This window comes from Terrapene carolina, unplaced genomic scaffold (genome assembly GCF_002925995.2).
Source record: "Terrapene carolina triunguis isolate 2854851 unplaced genomic scaffold, T_m_triunguis-2.0 Scaffold89, whole genome shotgun sequence".
Taxonomy (NCBI): domain Eukaryota; kingdom Metazoa; phylum Chordata; order Testudines; family Emydidae; genus Terrapene; species Terrapene triunguis.
The window spans coordinates 29092486-29113824 of NW_020664440.1; the positions used below are offsets into that span (position 1 = coordinate 29092486).

At 60.5% G+C, this 21339-nt stretch overlaps 2 protein-coding genes across 8 annotated transcripts in view; one reads left to right on the forward strand and one right to left on the reverse strand.

Moving 5' to 3' along the window:
* Positions 1-339: 339 nt before the first annotated feature.
* Positions 340-7853, forward strand: LOC112111840 (sodium/calcium exchanger 1-like). Of its 6 annotated transcripts, none has more exons than XM_026650429.1 (6): positions 340-2090; positions 4411-4517; positions 4639-4763; positions 5640-5739; positions 5950-6222; positions 7477-7853. In XM_026650429.1, exons 1-6 carry the CDS (start codon positions 340-342, stop codon positions 7851-7853), a joined length of 2733 nt encoding a protein of 910 aa, XP_026506214.1. The 6 variants fall into 6 exon arrangements, with proteins under 6 accessions (XP_026506214.1, XP_026506216.1, XP_026506215.1 ...); XM_026650431.1 differs by having other exon boundaries at positions 580-2090; positions 4411-4560; positions 4601-4763; XM_026650430.1 differs by having other exon boundaries at positions 580-2090; positions 4411-4539; positions 4577-4763.
* Positions 7854-9752: 1899 nt separating this feature from the next.
* PLCB3 (phospholipase C beta 3) overlaps positions 9753-21339 on the reverse strand; it is a 26711-nt gene continuing 15124 nt past the window's right edge. For both annotated transcript variants that reach the window (XM_026650324.2, XM_026650323.2), the window contains exons 11-33: positions 20343-20500; positions 18953-19035; positions 18755-18839; positions 18189-18375; positions 17398-17511; positions 17016-17086; positions 16654-16750; positions 16177-16261; positions 15797-15921; positions 15322-15476; positions 14944-15105; positions 14699-14798; positions 14154-14258; positions 13863-13954; positions 13405-13537; positions 13043-13078; positions 12628-12844; positions 12312-12456; positions 11912-11988; positions 11734-11823; positions 11246-11303; positions 10914-11000; positions 9753-10644 (exon numbers count right to left, since the gene is read on the reverse strand). In XM_026650324.2, the coding sequence (XP_026506109.1) occupies positions 10489-10644; positions 10914-11000; positions 11246-11303; positions 11734-11823; positions 11912-11988; positions 12312-12456; positions 12628-12844; positions 13043-13078; positions 13405-13537; positions 13863-13954; positions 14154-14258; positions 14699-14798; positions 14944-15105; positions 15322-15476; positions 15797-15921; positions 16177-16261; positions 16654-16750; positions 17016-17086; positions 17398-17511; positions 18189-18375; positions 18755-18839; positions 18953-19035; positions 20343-20500 (2618 nt within the window). In that variant the 3' untranslated portion in view covers positions 9753-10488. The remainder of the gene's footprint in view (positions 10645-10913; positions 11001-11245; positions 11304-11733; positions 11824-11911; positions 11989-12311; positions 12457-12627; positions 12845-13042; positions 13079-13404; positions 13538-13862; positions 13955-14153; positions 14259-14698; positions 14799-14943; positions 15106-15321; positions 15477-15796; positions 15922-16176; positions 16262-16653; positions 16751-17015; positions 17087-17397; positions 17512-18188; positions 18376-18754; positions 18840-18952; positions 19036-20342; positions 20501-21339) is intronic.

Consider the following 21339-nt stretch of genomic DNA (forward strand, 5'->3'; position numbering starts at 1 on the left):
GGAGGAATACACCCTGGGGGAAGTGTAATTAGGAGACCCTCATGGCTCCTTATGGATGGATGCTGTGGCCCCGGGACTGCCTGTGCCGCTCAGAACACCCACCAGTTCTTCCTAGCTTTTCCCCTCCACTTCATGAGGGAGTGGGCACCCCGTTCTACCCCCAAATCCCCCCAACCTCACAAGGGAGCAGCCCCACCCATCACCTTCCAGCCCACAGGGAAGGGAATGACCTCCCAGCCCTTCTCCCCACCAGCACCACTAGGTACCATGTGTCCTCCTCATTCCTCACTATGCCCCCTCCTCTCTTGCAGGTTCTGCCTGCCCACCCCCACTCCTACCATGCCTCTCCTGTCCCACCTTGGGGCCTCTACCATCTTCCTCCTCCTGGCCTTGAGCCTCCCGCTGCACCAGGCCAAGGTGGAGGAGGGGCTGGGAGGCCCATCCCAGGGAGCATCATCGCTGGATGGGGCTAATGTCAGCACCTTGTGCCAGGAGCCCTCAGAGTGCCAGGAGGGGGTGATCCTGCCCGTGTGGCTACCCCAGAACCCCTCGGTGGGCGACAAGGTGGCCCGGGCCATCGTCTACTTCGTGGCGATGATCTACATGTTCCTGGGCATGTCCATCATTGCCGACCGCTTCATGGCCTCCATCGAGGTTATCACCTCGCAGGAGAAGGAGATCACCGTGAAGAAGGCCAATGGTGAGACCAGCACCACCACCATCCGCATCTGGAACGAGACCGTCTCCAACCTGACGCTCATGGCGCTGGGCTCCTCGGCGCCTGAGATCATGCTCTCCATCATTGAGATCGTGGGCCACGGCTTCGAGGCAGGCGAGATGGGGCCCAGCACCATCGTGGGCAGCGCCGCCTTCAACATGTTCGTCATCATTGCCGTGTGCGTGCATGTGGTGCCCGAGGGCGAGACGCGCAGGATCAAGCACCTGCGCGTCTTCTTTGTCACGGCCGCCTGGAGCATCTTCGCCTACATCTGGCTCTACCTCATCCTGGCCTGCTTCTCTCCCGGTGAGGTGGAGGTGTGGGAAGGCCTGCTCACCTTCCTCTTCTTCCCCATCTGTGTGGTGCAGGCCTGGCTGGCTGACCGCCGCCTCCTCTTCTACAAGTACGTGCAGAAGAAGTACCGCGCCGACAAGGCCCGGGGCCTGATCATTGAGACGGAAGGTGACACAGCCCTCCCCAAGCTGGAGGTGGAGCTGGACAGCACCCAGGCCAATGGGGTGGGCGAGGCAGGCAAGGACGGGGATGAGGAGGCTCGCCGTGACATGGCGCGCACCCTGAGGGACCTGCGGCAGAAGCACCCAGAGAAGGACATGGAGCAGCTGATTGAGATGGCCAACTACCACGTGCTGGTGCAGCAGCAAAAGAGCCGGGCCTTCTACCGCATCCAGGCTACCCGCATGATGATCGGAGCAGGCAACATCCTGAAGAAGCATGCGGCCGACCAGGCGCGCAAGGCACTGAGTCTGCCGGAAGTGCGCCCTGAGGACGACGACTCGCTCACCAGGGTGACCTTCGAGCCAGCGCTCTACCAGTGCTTTGAGAACTGTGGCGCCGTGGTGCTGACGGTGGAGCGGCGCGGTGGCAACGTAGCTCGCACGGCCGTGCGTGTGGATTTCCGCACCGAGGACGGCACGGCCAATGCTGGCTCGGACTACGAGTACGCCGAGGGCACGCTGCTCTTTAAGCCGGGCGAGACACAGCGTGAGATCCGCGTGGGCATCATCGACGATGACATCTTCGAGGAGGACGAGTACTTCCGTGTGCACCTCAGCAACGTGCGGGCCGCCTGGGCCGAGCCGGGGGCTGAGCCGCCCCCCAAGGCCTGCCTGGGCCCTGCCGCCACTGCCACCGTCACCATCTTCGACGACGATCATGCCGGCATCTTCACCTTCGAGGGCGCCTCGGTGCGGGTCAGCGAGAGTGTGGGGGCCGTGCGGGTGCGGGTGCTGCGCACCTCAGGGGCCCGGGGCCGGGTGGCCCTGCCCTACCGCACCATGGAGGGTACCGCAAAGGCTGGTGAGGACTACGAGGAGGCCGAGGGCAAGGTGGAGTTCCTCAACGACGAGATCACGTGAGAGACATGGACGGGGGAGATGGGGGGAGTGCCAAAGGGGAGCAGGTACAAGTGGGCAAGGGCAGGGAGAGCAAGGTGAGGAAGAACAGGGTGTGCGTGACAAGGATCAGGCGGTGGGGCTGTGGGGGAGCTGTTGGGGGGAGGGGACAGCTGCTCAGGGGGCAATCAGGGTGCTGGGTAGCAGGGAGAAGGGCACCTGATGCGTACGCGAGAGGGGCAATGGCCAGGGAAAGGCAGGTCAAGGACAAGTTGTGGGGGGGGGGGGCAGGGGAGCGGGTATCTGGGGGGAACCAGGGATAACAGGAGGGCCATGGTTTGGGACTGAGGGGCACCAGCAGAACTGGAGGGCAGAGCCCAAGGCTGGGATAGCAGGGGGCTGCACATCAGAATGGAGGGGCACTGGCAGGGGGCTGAACGAGGCAATTGTTGGAGCAGCCATTCTCCCCAGTGCTGAGTCTGGAGTCCATGTGGGGTGGGCGAGCATCTGCACTTCAGCAGACCTGGGGGCAGGGGACATTTGCTGCAGCCACTTTGCAGCTCCAGATACCAGGGGTTCAACCCCAACCGCCTTGGACAATTGGTAAAGGGAAAGCAGGGGGCACCGAGTCCCCTCCCCCACACTGTACATGGGCTCCCCTCCTCCATCCCTTGCCCCCTAGCCCACTCCCCAATTCAATCAACTGTACCGAAAATGAAACTAATTTCAGAGAAGGATACATTCCCCCCCTCGCCCCTCCCGGTGTCTCCATGGCAACAGTGAGCTTTTCCCCCCTAGACATAAGCCCAGACAAGGGGTTGGGGGAGCCCTGAGTCTCCTGTTCACCAGTGCAACGAAGGGGGGCGGGCATGCGTGTGATGGTGGTGAACCAGTGAGTGTGAGCAGATGGGAGAGCGGTCATGCCCCCCAGGCGGGAGCAGAGTCCAGCACACCAGTTCTCGGGCGCGGTGCATGCGAATCGATGGGGCACAGCCATGGGCTCCCCCAGGAGCTTGCCGGCCTGTAGTGGGGTAGCTCAGGCCAAGGGTACAAGGTGGGGGGGTATTAGGGCTCTGTATTGGGGGGTCAGTGATAGTGGAGATCAGGGGGAACATTAGGGCCAGGCAGGGCATATGGGGAGGGCACAGGCTGTGCTGAGAATGTGAGACACTCTGTGCTGAGATCCCTACAGCTGGCAGATAAACCTCCCTTGCTCCCCCTCTGCTCGTCTCCTTCCCCCCCACCCGCCACAGCTGCTCCCAGCACCGCCAGAGCGAAGGGCCCTTTGTGCTCATAATTAGAGAGCAGAACAGATGGCACGGGGGGGTGGCGGGGTACGGCCAGTGACTGCACTGCCAGGGCCTGATCCCCGAGTGACCACAGTGGGGGGGGGGTGTTGCAGGGAGCCCACAGTTGGGTTAGCAGGGGGCTGGGGATCAGGATTGAGGGGGACTAGCAGAGCTGGGAGGGAGCGCCCAGGTCTGTGAGGGCAGTGGACTGTGGGGTGGAATTGAGGGGCACTGACAGAGCTGTATGGGGTGTTGCCCACAGCTGGAATAGCATGGGACTGGGATTGAGGGGCACCACAGAGCTGTGGGGGGAGCCCAGGGCTGGGGGAGCAAGAGGGATGGGATTGAGGGGCACCTGCAGAGCTGGGGGGACTCTCCGGTTCACTAATGGGGTGAAGCAGCCGATTCCCCTGTGCTCTGTTAATGGCCAATGGGATTGTGGGGCCTGGAGCCGCCTCCCCAAATGGCCCAAGCCCATTGGCTGATCCCCCTCCCTCCCCCCCCCACTCAGCGCTGCAGCATCCATTAACCCCCAACCTACTGCTTGACATTTGGGGGAAGGGTGGGGAGAGATGAAGGGGGACAGAGATCTGTGTCTGAAGGGCGGGTGACAGGTGGGCAGGGAGGTGTCGCAATGGAGGGGCTCAGTGGGTGGTTGGGGGAAGGGAGCAGAGGGGTGGTCTTCCCAGCTGTTCCCTCTTGTAATTACCTGCCCCAAATTAGCTTTGAGTTGATGCTAGCTGGGGGGAGGGATTAGTCATGGGGGTGACAGCCTGGGCAGCAGGCTGATTGTGTAAAAGCAAAGATGGTAGCACAACCCCCTCCTTATGGGGCAAGGTCACCCCCCTGAATCAGGGGCCACAGACCCTCACCTGCTCCAGTTCGAGCAGACAGCCCAGGATGAGTGCCCCCCACTCCTCACATGCAGCAGCCTTATCACCCTGTGCCCCACAACCAGCACCCCCATCTCACCCTGTGCCCCATAACCAGCACCCTCAGGCCCCCAGTGCAGCACCCCCATCTCACCTCGCCTCCCAATCTCTCCCTCCAGGAAATTCATCGAGATTAAAATAATCGATGACGAGGAATATGAGAAAAACAAGAATTTCCACCTGGAGCTGGGGCCCCCTGAACTGCTGGAGATGGGGCTGCGGCACGGTACGGGGGGGCACAGCCCATGGTATTGGGGGGTGCGATGGGGGTGGGGCATTGGGCAGCACAGGGAGGTGGGGTGGGGGAAGCCAGCGAGTAACAGTCCCTCTGCCTCTTCTCACCACAGGTGACTCTAATGAGAACCGCCCCACTGAGGGGCAGGAGGGCGCCACCATCGCCAAGATGGGGTGTCCCAGCCTGGGGGAACACCCTAAACTTGAGGTGGTGATTGAGGAGTCCTACGAGTTCAAGGTAAGTGCCCAAGTGTGCCCCTTCCCTCCTTCCCCCATGTACTACCTGTGCCCCTTCTACCCCATCCCTCTGGCTCCCCATGCACCCCTTCTGCCCCCTGTCAACCCCACACCACCCCTCCCCAATGTCCCAGGTGCTCCTTCCCCCAGACCCCACAGTATCCTGTGCAACCCTTCCTGCCCCCCATCCCCCACTCCAGGCACCCCACCAGTCTCCCTCCCCGTGCTGAGCTGGGCCGGAGACCAAGTCCACCAGCCTCCCCCGAGGACATCTCCCCCACTCCATACCTGCCCACCATGTGCTGTCTGCTCCAGTGCCCTATCTGGCACAGTGGAGTGGGGGGCAGGGGGATGATCCACCAGACTAAGGGACAGTTGCTCTCTTCCCCCAAGGGTCCTCGCCCCCCACCCGTGTACCTCACATGAGGCTGCCAGAGCCAGGAGGCCTTTGAGGAGCGCACATGGAGCCCAGGTGTGAGGGGGCAGTTCCCTAGGTACACCACCAGCCCCCCAACATCTTCCGGCTGCTCCCAGCCTCCCCCCATTGGCATCTCGGCTCTGGGCTTCGCCCTGCTGTGCCCCGATATTGCCATAGCCTCCACATTGGGCCTTAGGGGCAGAGCCATCCCTTGGGTAGGGCAAATCAGGTCACCGCTCTGGGCCCCACACTTTGGGGGGCCCCACGGGCTGATACAATTAGCCAGTGCAGTCGGTCCCAGAAGACATAGGTGCAGGAACTAGGGGTGCAGAGGCTGCTGCCAATGCAGAGCAGGTCCCTCAAGCCAGTGGGGGCTGATTTGTCCCAGGCCCCGCACCCCCTAGAGACGGCCCCGCTTAGGGCTCTGGCCCCCATCTCACCCCTCTTTATCCCCCTCAGAGTACTGTGGACAAACTGATCAAGAAAACAAACTTGGCGCTGGTTGTGGGGAGCAGCAGCTGGAGGGAGCAATTCGTCAGTGCCGTGACGGTCAGCGCTGGTACGGAGGGGTGGGGCTGGAGGAGGAGAGGCTGGGGGAGTGCACCCCACCCAGGGATGGGCAGGACTTGGGGGGCGGGACCCTACTCTCTCCTGCCCCAGGGCACAACGAGGAGATGGGCGAGGAGCAGTGAGGGGGTACAGGGAGGCAGGGGGAGGGGGAGGAGGTACAGGGGGTTACCCCACTCTTACCTCTTGCCTCCCCACCCAGGGAACGAGGACGAGGACGAGACGGGCGAGGAGCGGCTCCCGTCCTGCTTCGACTACATCATGCACTTCCTGACAGTGTTTTGGAAGGTTCTCTTCGCCTTCGTGCCCCCCACTGAGTACTGGGGGGGCTGGGCCTGCTTCCTTGTCTCCATCGCGCTCATTGGGGTGCTCACCGCGCTCACTGGCGACCTGGCCTCCCACTTCGGTTGCACCGTCGGCCTCAAGGACTCAGTCACTGCTGTGGTCTTCGTGGCCCTTGGCACCTCCGTGCCTGGTGAGTGGGGCAGGGGGCTCCAGGCAGGGGCTCCATGGGGTGTGGGGCTCTGTGCCTGGTGAGTGGGGCAGGGGGACTCCACACAGGGGATCCATGGGGTGAGGGGCTCTGTGCCTGGTGTCACAGAGTCAGGGCTACGGCCCAAGCCTATAACCAGTCTCCTGGGAGTGACCTCTTTAGCGGGCTGGGCCCCAGGGACCCACAGTTCCACTGGGGCAGGCCCATGGCCTCTGAGACTGGGCCTTTGGCACCAGCATTCCCTGTATCTCCCTGGGGCTTCCTGCAGCAGATCGAGCCAAGCCAGCAGGAGGCTTGGACTGTTCTGCCAGGGCATATGCACAGGGACACAGGCAGCCTTTTCTAAATGGGGTTCCCATCGATGAGTCACCTGGCTGCTACAGCAGCTGAAAATGCTCAGGTTAGCATAGAGAAGGGGTTAAGCCGTAGCCTACCCTGGTCAAGTCAGTGCCCTGATGGGCCAGCCAAGCTGTGCTGGACTCCAACTCTGGCGTGCTCTCTCTCTCCCTCTCCCACTGGTCTGTCTTACTGGGGTGTTAGGAGTTGATGGTTCAGTCCTTGGGCATCTTTGTCTTGCGGGATGCTTGTGGATTTGGATCGGTTTCAGCCTGTTTAATAGCCCTGTTCGTTCCACGCATCCAGCCAGGTGACACCCATATCTCATGCCTCCTGCACTGTCTTCGCAGGAGACTTGCACTTATTTGTTACAATGCAAAGTGCAGAGGGAAACTAAGGCACGCATAGGCTTCATAAAAATAATACAGAAAATCCCCACTTTGTCATACGTGGTGAGAAGGGGAGTGCTGCATGCGGGGGTCTCTGTTTTGGGGTGGACTGGGGCAGTCGGGGGGCTCTATGCTTGGTTAGTGGGAGGTGGTAGGGAATGCGGCATTGGGTGGGGTGCTGTACTAATTCCCCACCCCATGTCACCCCCTGCATCACCCCCCACTAACTTTTCTCTTCCTCTGCTCACTCCTCCACTGATCTAACTGAACTCTGCCCCACTAATCCTCCATGCCCCTAGCCCCCATGCCCCACATAAACCCTCCCCCTGCACCCTCACTGACCCCATTCCCCACTCCCAACCCCTCACCCCTATTAATCCCTGTCCTGCCTCCATTAACCCCTTCACCCATTAACTCTTTACCCTGTCCTCCCCCACCAGCTCCTCTCCCCCCATTAACACGTCACCCTGGCCTGTCCCCCTCCCCACTAACCTGCCCTCTTCCATTACAGACACCTTTGCCAGTCGGGCAGCGGCAATCCAGGACCAATACGCGGATGCCTCCATCGGCAATGTGACGGGCAGTAACGCAGTCAACGTCTTCCTGGGCCTAGGGGTGGCCTGGACCATTGCGGCCGGGTACTGGGCGAGCCAGGGCCAGCGCTTTATGGTGGCGCCGGGCACGCTGGCCTTCTCCGTCACGCTTTTCACTATCTTTGCCCTGCTGAGCATCGCCGTACTGCTGTACCGGCGGCGCGCACCTGTGGGGGGCGAGCTGGGGGGTCCCCACACCCCCAAAATCCTCACTGTCCTGCTCTTCTTCTGTTTCTGGCTCCTCTACATCCTGCTGGCTGCTCTGGAGGCTTACTGCCACATCCAGGGCTTCTGAGGGGTGTGGGGGTGAGAGACAGATTCCCATTCTCTGGCTGGGGAGAACGGTCCTGCCCCAGTCCCTGGGAGGCGAGGCCTCTGGCTGGGGGTGGGAAGCACTCAACAGCTCTGGGGAAAGCCCCTCACAATGCCTGGGAGGCTATGCCCCCAGCTCAGTGCTCCACAGGGGGGGCAAACACAACAGGTGCTGCAGGAGCAAAGGACATTCCAACCTCCCCCATCGCCTGCCCCCCTCAAACTGGGGAAGCCTCCCACACTGCAGAGTCCCCTTCCCACACCCTGGGCACCCCTCCAGCTTGGGGGAAACCCCCAGCCCCCAACTCAGTTCAAAAGGGGACAAAGGACATTCCAAGTGTAGACTGCCCCCCTCCCCCAGTGCACTTTGGATTTAGCCGGGGGCAAAGGTCATTCCATCCACCCCCCACCCCCAAGAGCCCTTCCTGCCCCAAGTCCCTCCCACCTGCAATCTCCCTACTTGTGCCATGGGGTAGCAAGGACCCAGGAGGGGGTAACCCTGCCTGCAGGTGGCAGGATAGTTGGGGGGAGGGGGAGGTTGTTAGCAGGGGCTGGTAGGGAATGTGGCATCTGGCACATAGCAGCAGCCCCACCTGCAGGGCTGCAAGGTCAGCACACAAATGGGGGGGCGTGGTAGGTGGGGACTGGGAGGATCAGTCTCTCTCTCATGCACTTTGTTTTTAAACCTCCCTGCTCCCAAGCACAGGGACCCTTGTGTCCCCCACCCCAAAACACCATTATTAATGAACTCTCACTAGGACAAGGGGGAAGAGACCCCCCCATGGGGTCTCAGTGGGGGACTAGGCTCCAAATTCAATATTGGGGTCACCCCCATTGCCCACCAAAACAGCACAAAGTCTTGCTAACGAAAATAGCAACAAATTGGGGTCCATTCCCCCCCGTCCATTCCGTCGCCTACAGAATCCAGATTTCTATTCTTTTGATTTTATTTTATTTAAAAAGATAGAAAAGAATATTTTATTTTGTATTTAAGAACAACAACAGAGCCCCACTCTCCAGATTCCCCCCCAGAGAACTGGGCTGTGGGGCTAACTGATGCAGCTATACCCCTCGTCCCGTGCATGGTGTCCCATCCTGGCATCTGTCGGTCGTTAGCATCTGTGAGTCAATATATGTGTTTGCACTTGTCCATCTGTCTGTCCTTGTCTGCCTGTTGCTGGCTGGTTAAACCCACAATGTTTCCTGTCCCTAGTAGTTCCCCCTTCCCTGTCACACTCCCATTGCCTGCATCTTTCATTTGTTAAGGGGAAGAGAAAAAAAAAAAAAAAAAAGAGAAACAAATAGAAACAAAACTTTGTACTAAAAGTGTTGTGTCTTTGTGCTCCAAGGGGTGCTAATGCCAATTTAGTCCCAGGATAGGGGGGACTGGCTGGGGGGCAGTATACGGGGCCTTTCCCCCCAGTTCATCAGGTCTAAGGGCCATTTCTTTTGGCTTCAACAGGCACCAACATTCCTAGGCCTTTGGCAGAGCTCTGCGTGCTGTCCCAGCGGGGACATGCCCCTGAGCTGGGGGGGGACACAACCCAGGCACCAGTGTTTACCTCTGCACTACAGTGGGCTGTGAACCTGATGGGAGGGGGTGGGGGAGTCGAACAGGGAGGGACCCTCCTCTCACACTCCCAAGCACCAGCTGGGAGTCTCAGAGCAGAAGCCATGTAGGGGGATGACACCTCCTCCCACCGATAGAACTTTCCCAGGTCCCCCCCAGCGGAGGGTAGACTTAGCCCAGCCCACAGCAGGTGCACTGCACCTTGGGTTCACAGGGGAGCTGCTCTGGGGGCAGGACTCCCCCCCACCAGAGAAGAGGCTGGTCACTCCCTGGAGGCAGATTTATTGAAATTCCACATTTAAAAAAAAAAAAAATTAGTCAGGGGCATTTTACCCCCTTTCCACTCCCCCCATACATAATAATCTGTAGAAGAATAAAAGGCTCTTATGTTACATCGGTCCCTGGGGAAGGAGGGAGTGTCACACCCAGCTGCCCCCCCAAAAAACTACAAAGATACAAATCAGTAAAAAATAGGATTAAAAAAGGTTTTATATAAAAATAGCCCTTTTTATCCTGCTTTGAGGTTCCCCCAAGGATCAGCCCCAGGTCATAAGGGGGGGCACAACAGGTTACCCCCCCACAATCTCATCTTTGGGTGGGGGTTGTCAGGACAGGGAACAGCCCCCACTTCACAATGAGGCAGCCCCCTGGCAGCATCAAGCCCCCTGAATAATCTGTGGGGCAGCCTCCCCAGAGACATCAAGGTGGGGGTCGCTGATTAAAAAAGTAAAAATGTATTTAAAAAGTGTGTCTTAGTGTATTTGCAGTGGCCCCACCCCATGTAGCCCCCCACCCCTGCACCCCCACCTCTTAGAACACCCCGAAAGCAGAGACTCTGCATGCCCCTCTGGCCCAGTGCATGAAGGGGGCACAGTGCCACCTCCCTCTCCCCCTGCAGCACATGCTGGTTGTAGGGGGTGTGGAGGTGCCAGGGCGACCCCCCATCTCAGCAGTGGTCTCCCCAGTGGGGTGGCTGGGGGGGTGGGGCGCATCTCCCAGCACGGTGTTCTCCGCAGCAGGAGCGCGGTGCCAGGCCCCCCCCGCCGCTTCACAGCACGGTGCTCTCATCCTCCTCTTCTTGAGGGGCAGCAGGGGGGTGCCCATTTCTCACCCCCACCTCCAGCTCAGCTTGGAGGAAGCGGCGGATCTCCTGGGGCAGGGCCTGTGCCTCCAGCTCGCACTCCCGCTCCAGCTCCTCCACCAGCTGCAGGGGAGGGGAGAGGGGTGTTGGTGGGGGACAATGGGACAGACCCCCATCCCCCACGGCTACTCTAGGGCCTGAAGCTGCACAATCACTCCTCCACACTGCATGATGGGCCCACAGCTCCTACCCCCACTGCAGGCATCCAGGGCTCCCTGGGGTGACCCTAGAATAGCACCTGCCCCACTCAGTCCCCCCTGCTAGGGCAACTGGACCCATGGGACACACCCCCTGGCACTGCCCCCCCCCCCCCCCCCGCCCGCCATACTCACCCTGGGCTCCTCTTCCTCTATTTGCTGTAGGATCTCCTGGTGCCCGGCCACAAGCTTCTCCTGGCGCCGCTTCTGGGCTTCCTCCAGCTGCGGAGAAGGGGAAAAAAGAGAGTTTCTTAGCGGAGTAGACCAAGGGAAAGGGGTGCTGTGAGCCGGTCGCTGCCCAGGGAATGAATAACGGGCAGGACTAGCAGGAGAGCTGCCCCCACTAATGCTCAGATCTTACAGGGATCCCATATACCTGGGCGGGTCACAAGTGGGACAGCTGGCTGTTCTCTCCCCCCAAATGGCTGATGTGGGGGGCAGTGCGAAGCAACATGGGGGGCACTCACCCGGCGGATGGAGTTCACTGATTCGTTGATGTGTCTCCTGTTAATCTCTGTCAGCTCCCTGCAGGGATGGAGGGGAGGAAGAGACAGACCATCAGACGGGACAGCCCCTTCCCATAAACGGTCAACTCCAGTCCCCCAGACTGATCACGCTCAGAACTGGCTGGGACATACCCCAGCCCCCGCAGCACAGGGATCTGTATGCCCTATCTATCCCCCAGTGACACAGATCCGTGACCCAGGATTCATATTGCCTCCCCTCCCCACCACCCCCATGTGCACTGGGGCCCACAGCCCTAGTCCTGCCACTCCTGGGCCTGGGGTTGGGCATGTCACCTCCACCAGCACTTGGCCCACTCGCTAGCTCCCTCCTTTCCTGTTCCACCACTAGCCTCTGCCCCCCACTAACCCCTTCCCGCCCCCAGTAGCTCACTCCTCTCCTCCCCCCACCGGCCCAACACCGCTAGCTCCCACTCGCCCCTGCCACTCACACGTCTTTCTTCTGCTTCTCCCGGGATTTGGCCTCTGTGATGCTGTTGTGCCTCTTGCGATCCAGGATTTTCTGCAGCTCCTTCTTCTCCCTGGGGAGGGGCACAGAGATCTATCAGCCCTAGGGGGAGCAGTGTACTGGGGAAACTGCCATTGCCTGCCCCCACCCCCGGTACCAACCTCTCACTTGTCTCCTTGACTCTCTTCAGTTGGGCAGCCTGGCAGTCCTGGGCAATTTCCCGCAGCCGCTGCTGGGCCTTGTGGGTGGGTGGGGACAGACGGGAGCAGCGTCAGGGCATTTGCTGTTAGATCCCTGACCCTGGCAGCTTCCCTTCCCCCAAACTCCCCTCCCAGCTAGCAATCCCGCATTGCCTCCCACCAAAGTGCGCCCCTTGCATTCCACCCCCCCATCCCCTCCCCTCCTAGTTCCTGGAACCCCTTCCCCAGATACCCATGTGCAGTTCCCCCCCGGCCCCCAGTTGCAGGGGATCTTTGGGAGCTGCCCTGTGCCCTCCTCCGGAAGGGTACCTGTTTGAGCTGCCCCTTATTCTGATGCTCCTCTGCCCGCCCTCCTAGGTACCTGTTGCAGGTGCTCCTTTTTGCGGGCTCTCTCCAGCTGGTGCTGGGTTTCCCGCAGCTGCAGCAGTCCCTGCATCTGCCCCTCCTGCAGCTCCAGCTTCTGCCGAGACACCTCTTGCTCCAGTGCCTCCAGTGAGCCGTTGGCACTGCAAGGGACAGAGAATGTCAGCACGGTGGGGGCTGTGGGTCGGGACTGAGGGACAGAGTTGGGGGGAGGAGCTCAGGGCTGGGATAACAGGGGGCTGTGGGAGAGGCAGTGGTAGGGGCTGCAGGTCAGGACTGAGGGGCCCCAGCAGAGCCATGAGGGGGACACTCACTCCTGGTGCCCACGGCGCAGGCTCCGCTCCACTTGGGAGCGGCGCCGGAGGCTGTCGCTGTGCAGCTGGTTGGCCCGGGTGCTCTGCTTCTTGTTGAGGCTGGAGATGTTCTTCATGTGCTTCTTGCGTAGCTCCTTCAGCTCCCGGTACTGCTTTTTCAGCAGCTTGATGTAGCCCTTTTGCTGCCGCAGCTCCTCCAGGGACTGGGGGGCCACCTCTGGAACAGAGGGAGGGGAGGAGGATCTCAGCATCCCCCAATCCCTGCATACACAGGAAGCCATTGCTGAGATGCAGCTGCCTCTGGGGAGGGGCGCAGGGGGCTGGTAACAACAAAGCGGATTCCTCCCACTACCTCCAAGCTGAGGAATGTGGGGTCAGTGGGAGGCAGTGTCCTATGCTCTGGTGCAGCCCTTACCTGCGAGGACGCTGGCAATGAGGTCATCCCTTTGCCCTGCAGGGGGGAGGAGGCAGTTGTTAGGGGGAGGCATGAGGAGAAACACCCGCCACCCCCATCTCTTCCAGCCCCCAAAAGGTCTACAGCTCTGAAGACTGGACTGGACCACAGGGGTCTCCGCCATTATGCACCCCCCACATGCCACTGGGATTGGCTCCATTGCACCATTCCCCATCACAGGAGAACCCCCCATCCTCATGCAGCCTATGACACACACCCCCGCCCCTTATAGGGGACACTCCCTCCCCCACATTAAAGGGAAGCCTCCCCCAGCTTATAACCCTGCCCCCCCAATGGGGACAGGAATCAGAGATCTCCCTTGCCTGGGCTGGCGACACTGGGGCTGCCGGCAGGGGGCAGCAGGACAGCGGGTGGCTGTCGGGGGTCCGTGGAGGGCTCGGCCACCACATCAGCTCGCTGCTTCCCAGGTGTTTCCCGTGGCTTCTCTGCATTCTCCTGGGGAAGAGAGGGGCTCAAGGATGGGTTCAGTGGGCTCCCCTCAACCTGTCCCCAAGACCCACCCCCTGCCGAAACTCCTGTTGACTCCTTCCTAGAGCCCCCACCAAGCCATACCTCTAGATGGAGTGGGATCCCGCCCCTCACCAGTACCCCATTATCCTCAGACCCAGATCCACTGCCCCCCAACTTGCCCTAAGCATCCCCCATCTGATACCCCATTCCCCTTCTCCCTCAGACCCACTACTGCCCCCGCCCTCCCCCCCCCCCCCCCCCCCCCCCCCCCCGCCCCTGTTCTGGTACCCTATGCTCATCCCCCACTCACCTCGCTGTCTCCAATCAGCGCCACCAGCTGTTTTGCCCGCTGGTCCATGAGGCTGACGTGTTTAATGGGGTTGATCAGGGCCTCTGCGTAGTCTAAGGGGTAGAAATAGGAGGCTGAAAGATACATGGGAGGGAAATTCCCCCCCAGTCCCCACCACAGCCCCCCCCATTTACTCTCCCCCACCCCCAACATCCCAGGCCACACTCCCTCATTCCTCCAAATAGACACCCTCTTCCAGAGACACCCCACCAGCCCCGGCTCCCCTCCAGCCAGCCCCACAGCAGGACGTACCCTGGTGGTCGTCTGGGATATAATCATTGGCTTCTGTGTAGACCAGCAGGGCGGGCAGGCTCAGTGGCTGGTTGCTCTCACTGCGCAGGCAGATGTAGTGGTACCCTGGTCGGGAGGGCACAGAGACAGGAGGGGGGTCAGCCCAGACCAAATGTGGGGGAGCACGCTTGGGTTTATGGGGGCACTGTGCCGCCCAGCATTGTTGGGGGCTGGGTAGGGAGTGCCCCCATGCCCCTCAGGGGACAGAGACAAGGCTGCCCACAGGACCCTAAGGGAGGAGGGCTGACAGAACTGGGGGGGAGGGGCAGAAATAACTGTAGGGGGCAGGAGCAATGCATCTGGCGCCCACTGCAGGGGGTTCTGGGTAATTCACATCTCACAAATCCCCTCCCCATTGCCTCAGTGACGGGCCTAGAACAATGTATGATGGGACCAGGCCTAGAGCTCATGGGGGGAGGTTGTCGGGTAACCAGCACGTCCCCCGTTCTCCCGTTGCCTTGGCAAAAGGTGGGGTGAGGGCAGGGACCCCAGGCGGCTCCGCTTACCAGACCGGATGGCTGAGACAGGCAGGATCCGGTGCCCGACAAATTTACCCCCCTCCTCAAACACAGCAATGCGCAGGGATGCCAGCGTGGGCAGCACCACCTGGGGGAGCAAAGGGGGGGTTAGATGCTGCCCCTGGGACCCACAGGAGGGGGGACCACCCACACCTGGGCTTGGGAAGGGGCTGGACACTCTTCCGACGCTGACCACACAGTGGTATCAACTGCCCCTGCTCCAGCGGCCTTACCTTGGGGAAGACGAAGGGCTCCTCATCCCAGACAGGGTTGAAGGAGTTCCCTTGGGACGGGCGCGTCCGGAACTTGCGCTTGGTGTCGACGGGGAGGCCAAACATGTCCACTTCCACATAGATGCCCACCCGCTTGTCTGACAGGAACTGCCCCGAGATTATCTGGGGGGGGAGGGGGAAGAGGAGGAGAAGGGGTCAGAATCACTAATGACCCCCCCACATACAGCCGATCCCACCTGATACCCCCAAGTGCCCCCTGACAAGCCCCAGCCCCACATGCCCCATAGGCCACACACACCCCTGTTCCCCAAACACACCCCATACTCCCCCACCCTCATGCCCACCAGGATGGGTTGGCATCAGCCCCCCAGCTTTCACCTTGACCTTGACCGTGTTGGCCACAATGCCATCCACGATGTTCTCAGTGAAGGGGTCGAAGGGCTTGTCCTCACGCCTCATGAACTCGGGCTTCAGCAGGTACCCGCAGCGCCGGTTGTACTCAAACATGCCCAGGTTCAGCTGCATTGGCAGGTCTGGAGAGTAACAGGACCCCCATGAGGAGGTGGAGATTAGGGGCAGGGCACTGAAAGACTGTGCGGAGCCCCAGAGAGTTGGGATGAGGAACTCCTCATTCACCCCCCCACATCTCTGGCACAACCTCAGTTGGGTAGGGGGTGCAAAATAAATGGCACTAAGAGGGAAGGTGCTGAGGGAACATGACACAGTAACTACTCCCGAGGACTCCAATCGCACTGGGGTCCCCCAGCACCAGGTATTGAGAGGCACTGGCAGAGCTGGGGGGAGCCTGGGGGCTAGCTGGGGGCTGCGGGTCACGACTGAGGGGGATCCTCACCGAGGGACTGGAAGTTGAGTGCCACCATCTGGCAGCCGGCGTTCCAGAAGAGCTGGGGCATGTAATTGGAGGAGTCGACCCGTGTGCCCTTGGGGTAGATGCGGCTTAGCTGCTTCTTGTTGTATCTGGGCACATGGCGGGATGTCAAGGTAGCAGTGGGAGACAGCGGCCAACAGCCCCTCCACAGGAGCACCCGCCCCTACCTTGCAGCTCACCCCCTCCTACAAACCAGCCCTCCCTTTTCCTGCCCTCCCCACAATCCCCCCACTGTTCCCTGCCCCCCCACACCAACCCTACTTTTTCCTGCTAGCTCCACCAAACCTACCTCTGCCCTCCCCACTATACCACCCCCCCGCAGCTCCCTGCCCCCGGCAGGATACTCGACAAACTCCATGGGGCTCTTGGTGAGCTGCTCCAGCCCCTTGGTCTCCACGAAGGACGACATCTCGAAGGACTTGTCCCGCTCTATGGGCAGTAAGGGGGAGTGCATTAGCGCCCCGCTGTGGAGAGACCCCTTCCTGCAGCATCAGCCCCACCACCACATTTCCATGGTCAGCAACACCCAACCTTCCACTGAGCCCCCCCAGACAGCCCTGCCTCCCCCTCAGCCCCCCGGGTAGCCCCCCCAAATTCCCCTCCCCCCAGACCATCACACCCCATCCATCCTCACAGACATCCCTGCCCACTCCTCCACTCTAGCTCCCCTTGCCCCTCAAACCCTATCCCCCCATAACTCCAAGCATTCTGACCCCAACCAAGCCCACTGCACAAAGAGCTCCTACCCTTCCAGCCTCTCAGATCTCAGCGCCCCACACCTCTCTGCCCCCCAGACAGCCTCCCCGACCCCCAACACTCACTGCTGGCGGCCTGGAAGGATTTGAATTTGACGGGTTCGATGTAATTCACCAGTGTGGACATCTCCTCGGTGGCGTTCACCTCGCTGCTGGCCGTGCCCTGTGGGGGGTGAGGGTGGGAGGTCAGGGCAGCCAACTTGGGGTCCCAAGGCCACTTCCCCAAGAAGCAAAGTCCTCTCTGCAAAGGTTCGGGGGCTGGGCAGGCACAGCTGACTATCGACCCCCACATCTGCCATCTCAGTGCTGCTCACATCCTAGTCACCCCCACCCAGTAACCCCCCTATGTTACAAACCAGGGGGCAGGAGGGGAGACCCCCTCCCTCGGGGCAGCCCCCAGAAATGGAGCCCCGATGGCCCCCCTTTACCTCATCTGTTGTGGGCTTCTTGGGGTCTGGCTGCTCTTCCTCCTCCTCCTCTTCGCTGTCAGCCTCCCGGTCTGGAGGGGTGGGGGTAGAGAAGGGTTAGAGACCCTGGACCATCAGACACCCCACCCTTAAACACGCCCCCCCCAACAGTCACTCCACCCCCTGCTCCCCACCAGGGAGACCCAACCTCGCTGCCCCCAGCCTCCCCACATTCCCCTGCACAGGACTGTCACCCCAGTGCCCGAGCCCCAAACCCCACCACAGTCCCCTTCCACACACAGGCCTCCTCATCACTCAGACCCCTCCTCCTGACCCCCCCCCAGGCTCTGATGCTCGGAGGGGGGGAATGTTAGGGATGAGACGTGCCTCCCTCCCCACTCACCAATGGATTTACGGGGCTCTGCCAGCTTGGCCAGTCTCTCCGGTGGCGCCTTCTCCTCCCCGTTGGCAATGACCGGAGGGGTGGCCCCCTTGTGCTGCTCGACATAGGGGGAGCCTGGGGGGGGGAGGGGTGTGAGCACCACAGAGCTGATGGGAGGGGGGAGAAGGTGCCCCCAGCTCCCCAGTAACACAGGAAATGGAGGGTGGACCCCACATCTAGAAGGGGCATTTCCCTGTGCAGACCCCACGGCAGACCCACAGCACCCGTGGGGGGTATCATATTCCTGCCCCACTCCCGAGGGGAAAGCTCCATGGGGAGGAGCGCACTGCGTGGTTGTGGGGAGAGGGGACATCGTGGCAGAGCCTGGAAGGGAAGCACTGCCCGATTCCCCCCTCAGCTGGGGTGGGGGCCGGGCTTGTCTATGTCCAAGCTGTCTCTGAGGTTGGTGGGGAAAGGAAGTACAGAGCCCAGGATGCTTGGCGTGAGGGTGGCACTGGACAGGGGGGGCGGTGAGGGCAGATCCAGGGGGTAAGTACCTGGCAGAGGGTGGCACTAGCTGGGGAGGGGTACATACCCCATGGGAGCCAGGGCGGATCCGGGGTACGTACCCAGTGGGGGGGCACACCGGCTATGGAGGGGGCATGTACCCAGTGGGGGTGGATCCAGCGTATACACCCTGTGGAAGGGTGGCACTGGCTGGGGAGGGGTACGTGCCCGGTGGGGGTGGATCCAGAGTACACACCGTGTGTGTGTGTGGGGGGGGGGGACACAGGCTGGGGAGGGGTACGTACCCGGTGGGGGCGAGGGCAGATCCCCGAGGCCTGGCCCCGCGTCGCTCACTGTGGACTCCAGCAGGCGCTTGCGGATGCTGCTCCCCTCAGGGCCCTTGCTCGCCCGCCGCTGCCGCCGCTTCTTGTTCTTCACCAGGATGCGGCCCATGAGCTCCTGGGGGCTGGGCAGCACCACGCCCGGTTGCAGCTGAGGGGGGACAAGGGTTAGAACAGGGCCCGCCAGCCATGAGGGGATGGAGACCCCATGGACAGCCCCCCTTCTCTCCCCTCAATCCCCATTGACCCAACTCCCTCCTCCAGACACCCTGTCTGCCCCTCCATCCCCAGATATTCATGACCCATTCATCCACACACACCCCAATCCTCTCCCCATTTCCCCACACTCTCCCAAATAGCCCCAACCCTGACCTCCAGCTTCTTGATACACTTGCCCCCTGCCCCCCAATTCCTGGATACCCCTTCTCCTCCTCTCCCCCTTGCACCCCACCCCCATGCCTAGATACTCCTCTTTCTTGCCTCCATGCCTGATCCCCCCACTTCCTTGCCCCCCACTTCGGCCACCTCACCGGGTACTTCTCCAGGGGATCGATCAGTAGAGCATCCCCAAAGATGCTGCGGCAGTACTCGGCCATCTTAGCCTGCTGCTTGGCCCTGAGGGCAGAGTGAAGGGGCCATTAGAGCTATGGAGCCCCAGCCTCTCCCAGCAGGACGTGCCCCAGGGAGCAGGATGGAAGCGCTGGCGGGGGGCCACGGGGATTACTCACGAGTCAACATGGTTCTCAAAGGACAGGATGACGGGGAATGGGGAGGTCTTGAAAGCGCTTTCAGCGATGGCCTCAATCACCTCCTAGAGCCGGGGGAGACCAGAGTCAGGGCTGGCATAACAAGGGGCTGCTGGTTGGGACTGAGTGCACCAGCAGAGCTGGGGGCCTGGGGGAGTCCAGGACGGGAACATCAGGGGACTGTGGGTCAGGAGCCCAGGACTGGGGGTGGGGTCCCCAGTATCTTAATGGAATCGTCACGATCCTGGTGAAGCTGTCATAAGAAAATTAGGGAGATGTGGTCTAGATTATATTACTATCGGAGGGGTGCCAAACTGGATGAAAGGCCCTACTCAAAGGGCAGTTATCAATGGTTTGCTGTCAAATGTGTGTGTGGGGGGGTATCCAGTGGGGTCCCACAGCTGGCACAAGGGTCAGTCCTGGGTCCGGTACCATTCCACGATTTCAGTAAAGTGGAGAGTGTGCTCATAGCATGTGCAGATGACCCAAGCTGGGAGGGGTTGCAAGCACTTTGTAGGGCAGGCTTAGAAATCAGAACAACCTTGCCAAATTAGAGAAGAGATCTGAAATCAACAAGCTGAAATTCAGTAAAGACAAGTGCAAAGTACTGCAATTGGGAAGGAAAAATCAAACGCACCATTACAAAATGGGGAAGATCTGACTAGGTGATCATACGGCTGAGAAGGATCTGGGGCTGATAGTGAATCACAGTTCAAATGAGTCAACAACATGATGCTGTTGTGACAAAGGCTAATATAAAGGGGGGGGGTATTAACAGATATGTTGTATGTACGACATGGGAGGTAACCGCCCCACTCTACTCAGCACCGGGGAAGCCTCAGCTGCAGTACTGCGTGCAGTTGTCCAGTTCTGGGCATCACACTTCAGGAAAGATGTGGACAAATTGGAGAGTCCAGAGATGAGCAACAAAAATGCTAAAAGGTTTAGAAACCCTGACCTAGGAGGAAAGGTTAAAAACACTGGGCTTGTTTAGCTATGAGAAAAGAAGACAGAGGGGACCTGCTAACAGTCTTCCAATATGTTAAGGGCTGCTACAAAGAGAATGGGGATCAATTGTTCTCCGTGGCCCCTGAAGGCAGGACCCTAATGGGCTTGATCTGCAGCAAGGGAGATTTAGGCCAGACGTGAGGCAGAACGTTAGGACTCTAAGGGTAGCTCAGCTCTGGGTCAGGCTTCCAAGGGAGGTTGGACTCCCTGTCACTGGAAGTGTTTAAGACCTGGTTGGGCAAACACCAGTCAGCCAAGGTCGAGGTTTATTGATCCTGCTTCAGCACAGGAGGCTGGACTTGGTGGCCTCTTGTGGCCCCTCCAGCCCCACATCCCTGGGTCCCAGGGGTGCGTCAGTCAGTACCTTGAAAGGGATCTCGGTTGTCATGGTGAAGCCGTGCGTGATGAAGGGCTCTTCGTCCTGGGGCCGCCCCTTCCAGCAGTCAAGTTCAATGCAGCGGCAGCCGCTCAGCAGCACCTGTCGATACATCTCCACCGAGGAGTTCCCCGTCAGCTGGCCCGCTGGGGCAGGGAGGGAAAGGTCTCAGCATCAGCACCCCATGGACGCCCTGACCCTCCCAGACTCCAAACACACAGACCCCCGCCCATACATACAGATCCCCAGCAAACAACCCTGACCCCACAAACACACCCACTCCACTGACCCCCGCAACCCCCATACTCAACTCACAGACCCCCACCCCGTCCATACATACATAGCCACAGCAAACAACCCTGACCCCACAAACCCACCCACTCCACTGACCCCTGCAACTCTCATGCCCCGTCCATACATACATAGCCACGGCACACAGCCCTGACCCTGCAACCCCCATACTCAACTCACAGACCCCTACCCTGCCCATACATACAGACCCCCCCCCCCAACACACAGCCCTGACCCAGCCCATACACACAAACACACTCCCAATACAAACTCATTGATCCCCAATCTCCAGACCCTTCCTAGCACACACCCACCTCGCATGCTGTCTCTCTCTCACACACACACAACTACCACCACAGGGAGGAGGAGGAACAAGGGGCAGTACCTGGGGTCTATGAGGGGGGACATGGTAGGGCCATCCCTAGGGATGCCAGGGAGTCCCCCAGACCTGCATGGTAGTTGTGGAGCTCAGAGGGTGCTAGGGGATGGCCCCCCAGTACCTGCGAGGTAGGCATTGGGGGAGGGGTTGATGGGGGCAGTTCAGGCCCCTCCGTACCTGTGAGGTAGGTTTTGTGGGAGGAATTGATGGGGGGCAGTTTGGGGAGGCCCGTACCTGTGATGGAGGGGTTGATGGGGAGTGGTCGAGGGTGCCTGTACCTGTGAGGGAGGGTTTATGGGGGGGTGGTCTGGGGGG

Coding starts and splice junctions, on each gene's coding strand:
- LOC112111840 (XM_026650429.1), top strand. CDS start 340: ATGCCTCTCCTGTCCCACCTTGGGGCCTCTACCATCTTCCTCCTCCTG. Junction 4,518..4,638: donor GGAGATGGGGCTGCGGCACG/GTACGGGGGGGC, acceptor TTCTCACCACAG/GTGACTCTAATGAGAACCGC. Junction 5,740..5,949: donor TGCCGTGACGGTCAGCGCTG/GTACGGAGGGGT, acceptor CTCCCCACCCAG/GGAACGAGGACGAGGACGAG.